Genomic DNA, 12,469 nt, shown 5'->3' with positions numbered 1-12,469 from the left:
AATGAAAATGGTCATCTTGAATTTTCGAAATGGCGCATGTGCAAAATATGTATTGCCTCCAAAAACGACTCCTCTCTGCAACATTTGGGCTCAATCGGAGGTGGTGCAAATCGTTAAAGTTTGAGTTTTTTTCATTCGAATGACTTAAAAATGCCTGAGACGTAGAGATCTGGAAAACAATTCAGTGCCAACATTTCAAAAGGGCATAATTGCTTTTGTAAACAATGACTTTAGCCGTCAATTTCTCGCGAATAAAGTCTTACCTCTCCAAAATTCCAATGCTAGCTGGTAGAGGAATCATTCTTCTACCTGCTGGTGTCATTATTTTTCATGCTTTTATTCGCGAGAAATCGACGGCTAAAGCCATTGTTTACAAATGCAATTACGCCCCTTTGAAATGTGGGCACTGAATTTATTTATCAAAATCGTCTTTCTGGGACTCAGATTTTTTCCTTGAGATATGGCACATCGATAAATTGGCGTCTTTTATTCACTATTTTCAAACAACTTGTATATCATTTTAAATCATCACCAGCATCTAATTTCATTTATTTTTCAATAGGGTGGCCCAAAAACGTATATTTAAGCAAAAATCAAAACCTTGCACCACATTCATCTATAAATAATCTAGAAAATAAGATATCCATTAGACTGATGCAAATTTTGACATTTTCGATCCACAGTGCTCAAACGATTCCAAATCGGGTCCTGAGTAGCCTCCCAAAATTTGAACTAATTTGGTAAGAAACTGACATGGCACAAATCATTTGAAGTTTATCCAGCATTTTACAAGCCCTCATGGCCGCCACAATCTGGTTGAGTTTTTGGTAGGGATCATATGGTTTGAAGTTTGGCTTGTGTCGTTTGTCCTGTAAACGGTCAAATTTGATCTTTTATACGTCAAACGTCATAACCCAAACATTAAATCGAATGTACCCTTCCAGAAACTCAGCCAGATTGTGGCGGCCATCAGCGCTCGTAAAATGCTGGATATGGAAATTACTATGGGAAAACTAAATTTTTTGTTCATATCTATCCATCACTTCACCATATAATTCTACTTTAAATAATGATAGCTCCGCCTCTAATTAGTTTTTTTTTTCAGTTACAACTTTGTTCAATACCACTTTTCGATCAAATTTAATGAACAAAAGTTGTGCCAAAAACAAGCTTAGGCACACCTGGGCACAGTCATTGGCACTGTTTGACACCCATGGTTACAAATTTTCTGATCTTTAAAGTTACTGGCAACACTGAACTTTTTCTGGTCCTGCGTAGTATGCACAACAATCAATTCGAAACTAACGATTTAAAAATGGCTCACTATAAGTATACATAAGTATACTTATCGCTCATCGTACACCGAAAAAAGTTTTCATGTAGCTTCCATTGGAAACGCACATGATTTTCATCCATAATCAAAATTAATGGAATTCATCTGAATTACACATAACATTTATGCAATCACATTTATTGTATGTGATTTTTCATATCAATTACATTTTGTGGTGGGATTTGCTGCTATGTGATCACAGAAAAGCTATGTGAAATTCACATGGATTTCATCCATTAGATATGTGATAAATTTTTTGGGTGTAATATTACACTGCCGATGGAATGACCTACACTCTAAAAAATCCTCACGTCCGATTTACGTGAAATATCACGGGGCCTCCCATAGCTCAGTCGGTAAAGGCGCAGCTACAAAGCAAGACCATGCTCGAGGTGGCTGGGTTCGATTCCCGGTTCGGTCAAGGAATTTTTCGGGTAGGAAAATTTCTCGACTTCCCTGGGCATAGAAGTATGATTGGACTTGCCACACAATTTATACCAATGCAAAAATAGTACAGGCATGGAAAGCTAATAACTGTGGAAGTGCATCTAGAACACTAAGTTTTTTTTTAATCTTTATTTTAGAGATTTTTAGCCTGAGGCTAGTTCATCTCTTAGAACACTAAGTTGAGAGCTCGCAATAAGCTAATATGCGATACACAATAAGCTTGAAATGTGAAAAAGAAGAAGAAGAAGATCACGTAACTGATCTGCATTTAGAAAATCTCAAATGTTACGTGACGTTAGTAACTTTGACCTGCATTACACGTCTTGTCCACTAAAAATGTTGGTGAAATCGACCGGTTATTCACGTAAACAGATTTAGTGTATTTGTGTTTTGTGTTTGGGACTTCGATATTTCCGCGAAACGAGATTTACGTGATTTGCAGGTACGCAAAAAAGTCAATATGGCGTCACCCGTGGTGGAAAAATTCAAAACTCCATTTTGTCAACAAACCTTGTAAGGCCATTTTCAAGGTTTGTTTACAAAATGGAGTTAAGGCCATTTCAATTGTTGGTCTTGAAATAAAAAATCTCATAAACATTTCTACCTACCAAGTAGTCGATAATTTGCAATTTTATGAGTAGATATAAGCACAAACGAAGTGACAGACGGAGCGGCTCGAAAACTTTGGTGACTAACCTGCTATTGCAATTTTTCACTGTACCACATGGCAACACCACTACTACTGGATTGTACCACATGGCAACACTACTATTAGATTGAACTAGCATTTTCACCAAATGTACTAGAATGTTTTGGTTCTATCTCATTCACTCTACTCAAAACTGAAATGCATAAAAAAATGACAAAATGATACGCACTCTTTGCACATTGTCAAAGAATCATTGTACACAAAATCAACTTTGTTCAAATCAAAACAAAAAAACTAACCCATCTGGTGGATGATGGCACAAGCTTCCAAGAAAATTCTATTACAGTGAACCACATTATTTTAATGGATTTCTTCGCCAGTTAGTCGTCTGTCACTTCGTTTGTGCCAATAGGCTAGTCAAGTAGTGAGCCAATTTTAAATCGTTAGTGTCCACCGGTTGATAAAACGTTTGTAGCCTAGTTTGAAGAACTAGAATGTGTGAGAGTGAATAAAATAAATAAAACGAAATCACTAAGCTCGCAGGAGCAGGATAGTGTGAGCGCTTGAGTAATTCTAATAGGTCTCAGAGAGAAATATGCAGTAAAAGCATAGAAGTAACTCTAAGACTACTTAGAAGGTCCTGAAGAAACGTGCTCAACTTTTTGGCTCAGCTCTGGTACTCTCTTCGGTCCCAAGCTAATCGATGCACCCCTCGAAACATAGGAAAATCCATGAACCCCTCATTTTATCTGTAAAACTTTCATAGTGAATCAAAACAAACATAGTGTAGTACTAGAATTTCGACGAATGGGGTACGTTAATCGATTTGCTTGGGACCAATAGGCTAGTCCGAGGTCAATATTGAGCATTTTGTTGTTATCGTGAAGGAGATCGTGAACTCAAAATTTTAGTAGCGCCACGAACTTTGAATGAATCAGTGTCAACATTTCAAAGGGGCGTAATTGGTTTTGTAAACAATGATCAATTTATCGCGAATGATATCTTACCTCTCCAAAATTACAATGCTAGCTGGTAGAGAAAACATTCCTCTACCTGGTGGTGTTATTATTTTTCATGAGTGAGCTTTTATTTGCGAGAAATCTATGGCTAAAGCCATTGTTTACAAATGCAATTACGCCCCTTTGAAATGTTGGCACTGAAATTATGTTACCCATCAGTGCGAGAAAAAGAACAGCATACAAAGTTACTCAAATTGTGGGTAAGATTGAAATAGTGTGTATCCACAGTTGATCAATCTTGCATACAAGTCTCGATCAACAATTAAAAAGGGCCTACTATCAGAAAAGCTCGTATACACGGTAACCGCAATATACTCAAACTAGGTACTCAATAATGAATGCATTTTCGTGGGAAAGTAGCGATGTGCGGTATAAGAGGTGAGGAGAAAGGAAACTAGTGGACTCTTTCATTCTGACGGTGTTCTTATGCAACAGCAGACGTGACGTCACGTCTGTTGCTGCGTAAGAAGACGCGAGAACGAAAGAGTTTCCTTTCTCCTCACCTCTTATACCACACATCGGGAAAGTAGGACTTCCCAGTTCCGTAGACCCCGTTAGTTTCAATATCAAATAGCTAAAATGGTTTAGGCATTTGCATAATCGGTACTCGTACACTGCTGCTCAATGGAATCACGCAACTGTGCAAGGGAACTAGTTAAACAAATGCTATATGAACAAAAAATACCATACCCGAACGATAGCCCAAATGATAGAACTACAGACAAACAGACATAATTCATTGAATATTTTTCACTGTAAAACATCGTCACCAAAATACTACTGTTAACAAAAGCTTGTAGGCCGTTTTCAATTGTTGGTCGTCATTGTTTACGTTTGGGCTCTTTTACCTAAAGCCCTACAGTAAAAGTATGGACGACTGTCACCACAAAACTGAAACAAAGCTGTTCCAATCATGGTGATACAGCTTCGTCGCTATATGGGCGAGGAGATCGCGGGGTAGTCACCTTGGTTCCAATCGAGCAAAGCGGTGCATTTTGACGATTCGGTTGGAACAACTTTTGATAGACGTCCATACTTTTACTGTAGGGCTTTACTTTTACCATGCATGGTATTTTTTTACCCATTAATGGGTTTTCACGATACACCGTGTGTTCGTCTGAAATGCAAAAAACGAGCAGTGTGGTCGGTTCTACGGGTTTATCCGTAATTCTACGGATTTTTTAGATTATTTACGGATTTTCCACATTCAAAAAAATTTGCTAAAAAGTGCCCGAAGAAATTCTACGGTTTCCAAAAATGTTCGTGCTCATCACATTCATACATTTTAGTATTTTGATTGACTGTGGCAACTTAGCATTAATTAACACAGTGGAAACAAATTTACCTATCTAAGGATCGTACTCCATGGAAAGTTAACAACACTGCAAACGAGTAGTGAGTGCAGATGTAAATTTTTCTCTCCATCAGCAACTGAAATGCACTGATGGGCATCTTTTTCAAGAGGCAATCGTTTTTATCGAATTGATTTTATTGTGTTTGTGCAACGATAATGTGAATCGCGTAACATGCCTAGACAAGTCAAGTGTTCGGAATCATTGGCATCTAGTGGTGCTCCGTTGGGAAAGCGTAGTTCCAGCAGCCTCATCCGGTCCGATAACACCTCGTCCGAGGACGACAACGATTTGCTGTTGGTGAAGAAATTCCGCTCGGAGCTGAACATCGCCGACAATCGAAGCTGTCGCAGGCTCAAAAACATTACCAATACGGTCGATCAGCTGCCAGCAGCAGAAGTGGTCGAAGTGGCTCGAAAAAAGCGTAAAGTCGGACCGAAAAAGGATGACTCCAGAGAGGAAACTGATCGCCGGACGCCGAAGTGCGCTAAGGTCGCCGGAGAAGATAGGGAAGTGATTGACGAGAGCAAGGAGAAATTGCGCTACGTTTTGGGGAAGCACTACTTCGATGTGGGAAACCGGGTGAGTCTGTATCATGTTCCGGGCTGCTTGAAAAACGTTGACCGCTGTGAGAAGCTCCATGCCCAGCGGGCGAACCAGGCCAGGAGGGTAAGGAAGAAGGTGTTGATGGGTGGGGTAATTGTGTTGAGATTAAATTTGGAATCAATTTGTAGGTGAATCAACGGATCCAACAAGACACCAAGGAGCTGCTGATCGAAAACCGGCCAATGCACTTTTTGGATTATCTGGAGCAAGCCATGTTGCGTAACGAATTCATTGATTCGCAGCTTTTCATCAAAGCGTTGGAGTTGGCGTTGACCATCAACGAACCGTCGGATCAGCTAAAGGTCGACTATTCGGTCAGATCGTTGCTCGAGCAGATCGCGGACATCCTGGATCGGACGGTGGATCAGTTCCCGCCCTGTTGGTTGGATCTGAAGCGGGCCTACCACGGCATAATGTTCGGCAAACTGGAGGAGGATTGCTTCGCCAAATATGACCGAAGTGAAGGTCTATTCAAGGTGGTTATTTTCTTACTGGAACGGTGCGTCGAGAGCGTAAGAGGTAAATGTAGAAGCGTCAATGATGTGTCCCGAACCATGACCATCAAAGAACGATCGATGGCCAATTACTACCTATGGGAGCAGGAGAACAATCAAAAGTACGATTATGATCTTCTCGAGCGTGACGACAAGCTGGAACGACTGTTTCTAGTGCTGCAGATTTTGGTTAAAATTTTGGAATCCGATTTGACTATGTGGATTTTAAGGTTTGGGTTTGTGATTTTGGCTAATGCAGGATAGCTTGGTCAATGATGGGATATTTATTTGCAGGCATCCACACAACGTTAAGGAAAATATGATCCATCCCAGCAGGAAGCCCTTGATTGCGAGTCTGCTGTGGCACGAACATTCCAACGTAGGTGAAGTAAATTCCCTCATAAAGCGTATAATTGCTCTCAACGTAAATGTGACCGCCGTCCGCTATCCGGAAGATATCATTCAGACGCTTTCCGTAAGTCCCAATTTCACGAACAAAAAGAAAAGACCAGACCTTAAAAAATGTCCGCTTCTATTACAGCGCCTAGTATCCCTCACGGGTACTGCCATCAACTTGACCGAGATCCAGTACGACGGGACCATCGAGTATCCCTGCATCAAGGACAACACTCGATACTTTTCGCACCAAATCTGGCGCCATCTGGATGCCTCCAACTACTACAGTGTGTCGCTTTGTTTGCGTTCGATCGAACAAATGCGTTCACCGCTGTTGCGTATGATTTTGGCCAGCGATTTCATTCGGAAGCTAACCCTCCAACAAGCGGACGCTCCTTGCGTTGCTTTCTACCTGAAGCATCTAGTCGAAGGCAAGTGGAAAGAATTCCGGTCGGATAATCCTCCGGAGCCAGTCTCTCCCCGCGATCGATTCCCATTCCTGGATAAACGAAAGCAACGGAAAGTGGCTCACGACATTGGCCAACCCCAGTTCGTAGAGCTACTGCTCGTCGCCTTCCGTGCCTACATGGAGGTCTTCAGTCTAAAGTCCTACTTCCAAAATTTGAAATCACCGTCGGAACCGCAAGCTTCACGGTCACCAACCAGATCCGGAAGAAAATCGACTGATTTGGTGGAAACCCGGAGAAATCCAATCGATTTTGAAACCATGGAGAAGAACATTAACAATCTGTCCAGAAGCTTCGTCCGCACAGAAACGACCATTGTACGCCATTCGGCAGAAGGACCAACCTCCGTTCCTTTGATGCTGGAGGAAATCAGCGTGACGAAGACGTTGATGCTTCGCTACCGGGACGATGTAAAGCATCTTCTGCTGATTAAACGCTGGCTCCAGACCAAGGCCAGTGCGAGGGAAGAATATCGAATACTGTTTAAGCCCTGGAGAAGCTACCTGGCCACGGTCGATGAAACGTTGGTCTGTGAGTAGGACCGGGAGGGATTTTCATTTATCGTTGTAATTGTTGGTGCTCATTGCGCTATGAATACAGGATGTTTATTTTGATATCATGAATCGTTTTGGATTGCGTAGGTTCCTTATCGGAGAGAACGCCCTGCAGTTGTCGTTCGTTCTTGAGTGGGTGGTTGGGTACTTTATAGATAGTGCGATATCGCTCAGGACGGAATGCACCTTAATGTAACCGCGAATTGCTTCGGCTTGGGTTACATTTGAGTCTGTTTGTGTAATGAGTTAGAATCGGTGTATAATGAGTCACGCCGAGAGTGAAGCCAAGTCGACCTATTGAACTGTGAAATCGGCTACCTATCGTCACAGAGAACAGACATGGAAGCTCGAACAAAATTTCTCTAAAAACTTGTGTAAAGATTCCTATTCGACTTAAGCGCCACTAACGGCGACTTCCCCACTTAAAAACCCTCTTTAACAACATGATGGCGCTGGCGTTGCACAAATTACACAAGACACTAAGTGCTAGTAGCGCTAAGTGGCAATTTTCAACAGAAAATGTATCGATACTACCGCCAAATTGGTCGAAAGTGGAAAATTTATAGAGAAAATCAGGAGATGCTAACACCACGTAACGGCGACGTTCCCACTTATTTTACACAATTTTCTGACCGAGCTTCAACGTCTGTTCTCTGTGGTTACGTGGTGTTAGCATCTCCTGATTTTCTCTATAAATTTTCCACTTTCGACCAATTTGGCGCTAGTATCGATAAATTTTCTGTTGAAAATTGCCACTTGGCGCTACTAGCATTTAGTGTCTAGTGTAATTTGTGCAACGCCAGCGCCATCATGTTGTCAAAGAGGGTTTTTAAGTGGGGAAGTCGCCGTTAGTGGCGCTTAAGTCGAATAGGAATCTTTACACAAGTTTTTAGAGAAATTTTGTTCGAGCCTCCATGTCTGTTATCTGTGCCTGCACGGCAATGTGGGCCGTCATAATGGTTCATCGGTTGCGAAGTGAAGTGCTTCTTAAACTGAAGCGATACATTTCTCAATGTTTCAACGTTATCCTAACGTAAACTTAATATTATCACCCATATGCCTGTCCACGCCCGAAACCCATCCACCACACAAAATCAAATAAAAATGTTTCTGTATGGCAAACACGTCCAGACATAAACGAGAATATGGGTGTTTATCTTCACTGTAACAACTACGGGTAATCATCGAAAATACTTGCATTTTACTCAGGCACTTTTGAGCAAACTGCAATCACTCTCTCATACTCGAAATGTGCCACGACTAAATTGGCACAACGACGCCCTATACGCTATCTGACCAAAGCGCAGGGGTATTAGATTTTAAACAATATCTCAACAATTTGTAATTCTTTATCAAATCCAACGTATGGAAAGGTGAATAAATTTAGAAGTCATCATTGGCAGAAATATTCCATTTTTTGTTTAAACTCGTTCATAAAAGAGAGGTGAAGTGCGAGTTGTGCTTAGTTGGACGGAAATTAGATCAAAAACCCTATACAGAGATTAGCGGAAATATTATCAGACGATTTGGCAACGTGATTTGTTTTGTTTACAAAGCTGCCAACATATGCCGCGGAGCAGAATGTTTCAGCCAAGGTGACTACATATAGGTGTTCTAATGTGTCAAATTCATGATTCAGCCATGTTGGATTTTTATATGGGACAGCGACCGAACTTGTTTACAACTTGCTCTAAAACCGCACTCCCCCCCCCCCCCCCGCGACCTCTTCGCCTATATAGCGACAAAGCTGTATCACCATTTATATACCCACCATGGTCACCATGGCGCGTGACTTTATCGTTGTCTAAGCTGCGAGTTTATTTACGTTGTTTGAATAAGATGATCCAAGAGACGTTTCTCAGTGGAACTAACAGCTAGAAAATAATGGTGCTGAATGTAAACATAAACAAAACAGAAATTCATATGAGAGTGAACTGTTAGTTCTACTGTGATCTGTCAAAAGTTCTTGGCAAACAGAAAAGTCAGCTGATCGCAACTGTCTCGTGGACAGCCTTATTCTCCGAGGAATTCTTAGTGAAATGGAGCCACATTGCGCATCTCGAAACGAAATACTTTTTGTACGAACGATTGTATGAAAAAGTTTTTCGTTTTGAGATGCGCAATGTGGCCCCTGGTGAAGTATTTTTCCTTAAATTCCGAATAACATATATTGAATATGAAGTGCATTGCCCTAGCCGCGGTCGTGGAAGTGCAACGAAGTGCAACAATGTTAGTATTTTCCGGTTTCCGAAAAACGCTGAAATTTGCAATAAAAAGGCTGGAGTTTTGCGAACTACCGTCAGATTTTCCCCTAGTGGATTCTATGCGTTTGTGTAGATATGATAATTGTGGCATCTAGTTAAAATGTAATGCTTCTTCCAAACACTAAGATTTTGGTTCCGTGTTCGGTAAATTTTACCGAAATCTGAACAGCTGAACTGTTCGGTAAAATTTATGCAATTAATTATATGATTTGAGTAGTAGCTATACTGAAGATCCGAGAGATGTCGCCCCTTCAGTGGTAGGAAAATCATTTTTGCAGTATGGAGAATATCAGAAAATCCACGATTTGTGACTAAACATGCTTTCACAGAAGGAAACAAATAAACGAGTGTTTACCTTATCACCATAGGACCATAGTAATGTACTCGTGCAATTTTTGTGCACCTAAAACTGCCCATAAAGACGATAATGAATTAAAACTGAAAATTTTCATGCATTTCCAAATGGTTTCCTACCATTCCAATACATTCGAAGTGACTGGCCCTCTGGATGTGGATGATGTAAAAAACAACAAAACATGATTAATTCTATTAAATTGATTTTCAGGTACTTTGAAACTAAATCTCCACTAAAATGACAAGATTTGATCATTTAAACAAGGTTGAACTAGAGTCGGTGTATAATGAGTCACGCCAAGAGTGAAGCCAAGTCCGAGGCCAAGTCTACCTATTGAACTGTCAAACCGGCTACCTATCGTGCAAAGTAAACAAGCATTACGATGCTATGAAAGGTCCACGAAAGGTATTGCCATTAAATCGAGGGGGGCGACTCTATCTAAGATGCAGGAATGTTGCTGTTGTGAGATGCACTCGCGCTTAATAGATAGAAATACGATTGATTATGATTTTTAAGATTTCCTGAAAAAAGGTGGAGAGCGATGCGAGAAGATGGGCTTAGATGCAAGAGATGAAAAAAGATTGTTCGTAGATTGATTCACTAGTGTAAGATTTTTCGACCATTCAAAATCGAGATTTAGATGTGTCGCACCCCTCGCATTAAATATTAAATATAACCGAAGAAATGATCATATACACGCAGTGAGCATTACATTTGTCATGCGATACGTTTTGTAATGATCAGTAATGACAATTTCTACTATTTTTTCTTAAGATAAATCCACAAAATCACTGATATAATGATATACTACAGCCGTTATTTTTTTCCTCGCTAGAAGTCATTTGAAGTTGATGCAGAAGTCCTCTGTTGCCAAGTTAAAAGAAAGGGAATCTTTCGAAAACCGTGATGCGAGTTCAACTGTTTTTTCTCTTGGCGTGACTCATTATACACCGACTCTAGGTTGAACATGTTTTAAAATTATTTTCAATTTCAATAGCCTTCAAAATGAAGGTCAAAGTTTTACCGAACATTCAGCTGTTCTGATTTCGGTAAAATTTACCGAACACGGAACCAAAATCTTAGTGTGCAGTACCACCATAGAGGTAACTCTAAGACCACTGGGTCCCGAAGAAAATCATTATAATTTTTGGCTCACTCAGTACCAGAACAACGGTCCCAAGCAGTCCCAAGCTATTTCACTCACCCCTGCATGTTCTGCATGAATCCACACACCCCTGATGTTATCTGTCAAACTTTCATAGCGAATCAAAACAAACATAGTGTAGTAATAGAATTTCAACTAGAATAGGGTACGTTAATCGTTTGCTTGGGACCAATAGGCTACTAAAGTGGTGAGCCAATTTAAAATCGTTAGTTTCGTATTGATTGTTGGTACCACTTCGAGCACACGCATTTTTATTTTTCTACAGATGGTGGGAAACTTCTGAAGCTGCCTGGAGCGATCCCGGTTCATCAGCACCAAATGCATGTTGTGTGAAAACCATTCCGTGGTTTGACGTCGCAATGCTTTTGACCAACAATATCTTCAAACTTTGTTTGAAGCTATTTTACCCCGATTGCAATACTTTTCAACTGAAACATTCTGGCAAACGATAAACATGCTCGTTTGGCTCACATTTTGACAGTTTTCGCTGCTCGATTGTCTCAAGATGGCCGCTTCCGCGAATCTCTATATATAGGATTACTAGTTGAGAATCGATGTTCTAAACGATATCAAGTCTGGAAAAGTTCGAAACAGTTCGGCATAAAGGGTGTCCACGATGAAATTGCCACACTATGAAATTGCTCTAACTTTTTAACCGTTGGGTACAATTTAATGAAAATTTGGGTGGATTTAGTTCATAGTGCATTATTTACATCCTGCAAGTTTTAAAGTCCTGTGATCAAAACTCGCGGAAATGGAGTCGAAAGAACAGCTCGTGCGTGATAAAATCTTGCGCATTCATCACGAGAACAAGGATCTCTCGCATCGTTCCATCGCTAAAACGTTGGGAATCGCGAATTCCACGGTGTCGCGAGTGATTAAGCGGTTCGAGGAACGGTTGACCACCGATCGGAAGCCCAGAAGTGAAGGAAAAAGTATTCCGTACAACACCAAAAATCACAACCGCGTAGTTGGGGCCTTCAACCGAAATCCGAACGCCTCCGTTAGGGATGTGGCTAAGAAGCTGCACCTAAGCCGAAGTTTTGTCCAGAAGGCCAAAACTAAGGCTGGGCTTCGAACGTTCAAGGTACAAAAGGCCCCTAATCGCGACGAGAAGCAGAACAAGTCCGCCAAAACCCGTGCCAGGAAGTTGTACCTCAACATGCTGACGAAAGTTGAATGCTGCATCATGGACGACGAAACATATGTGAAGGCCGAATTCAAACAGATCCCCGGCAACCTGTTTTTCACGGCCAAGGATAAGTTCAGCGTTCCGGAGCATGTCCGCACTCAGAAAATGTCCAAATTTGCGAAGAAATTCCTGGTTTGGCAAGCCATCTGCACGTGCGGGAAGCGGAGTGCACCTTT

At 41.1% G+C, this 12,469-nt stretch overlaps 1 protein-coding gene across 1 annotated transcript; it reads left to right on the top strand.

Moving 5' to 3' along the window:
- Positions 1-4,855: 4,855 nt before the first annotated feature.
- LOC135709673 (uncharacterized) lies at positions 4,856-7,603 on the top strand. Its single transcript, XM_065232062.1, has 4 exons — positions 4,856-5,469; positions 5,535-6,130; positions 6,195-6,375; positions 6,442-7,603. The coding sequence occupies exons 1-4, from the start codon at positions 4,975-4,977 to the stop codon at positions 7,300-7,302; spliced, it is 2,133 nt and encodes a 710-aa protein (XP_065088134.1). The 5' UTR covers positions 4,856-4,974; the 3' UTR covers positions 7,303-7,603.
- The last annotated feature ends 4,866 nt before the right edge of the window (positions 7,604-12,469 follow it).

The sequence above is a fragment of the Ochlerotatus camptorhynchus genome, unplaced genomic scaffold (genome assembly GCF_037179485.1).
Source record: "Ochlerotatus camptorhynchus isolate MF236.1 unplaced genomic scaffold, CSIRO-AGI_Acam_v1.1 ptg000361l, whole genome shotgun sequence".
Lineage (NCBI taxonomy): Eukaryota > Metazoa > Arthropoda > Insecta > Diptera > Culicidae > Ochlerotatus > Ochlerotatus camptorhynchus.
This window is presented reverse-complemented; position numbering and strand designations above follow the sequence as displayed.

What these genes read in the sequence shown, in the direction of transcription:
- LOC135709673 (XM_065232062.1), top strand. Translation starts at nt 4,975, where the DNA reads ATGCCTAGACAAGTCAAGTGTTCGGAATCATTGGCATCTAGTGGTGCT. An exon ending in GGGCGAACCAGGCCAGGAGG is followed by an intron (nt 5,470 to 5,534) that starts GTAAGGAAGAAG and finishes ATCAATTTGTAG; the next exon opens with GTGAATCAACGGATCCAACA. An exon ending in TTGACTATGTGGATTTTAAG is followed by an intron (nt 6,131 to 6,194) that starts GTTTGGGTTTGT and finishes ATTTATTTGCAG; the next exon opens with GCATCCACACAACGTTAAGG.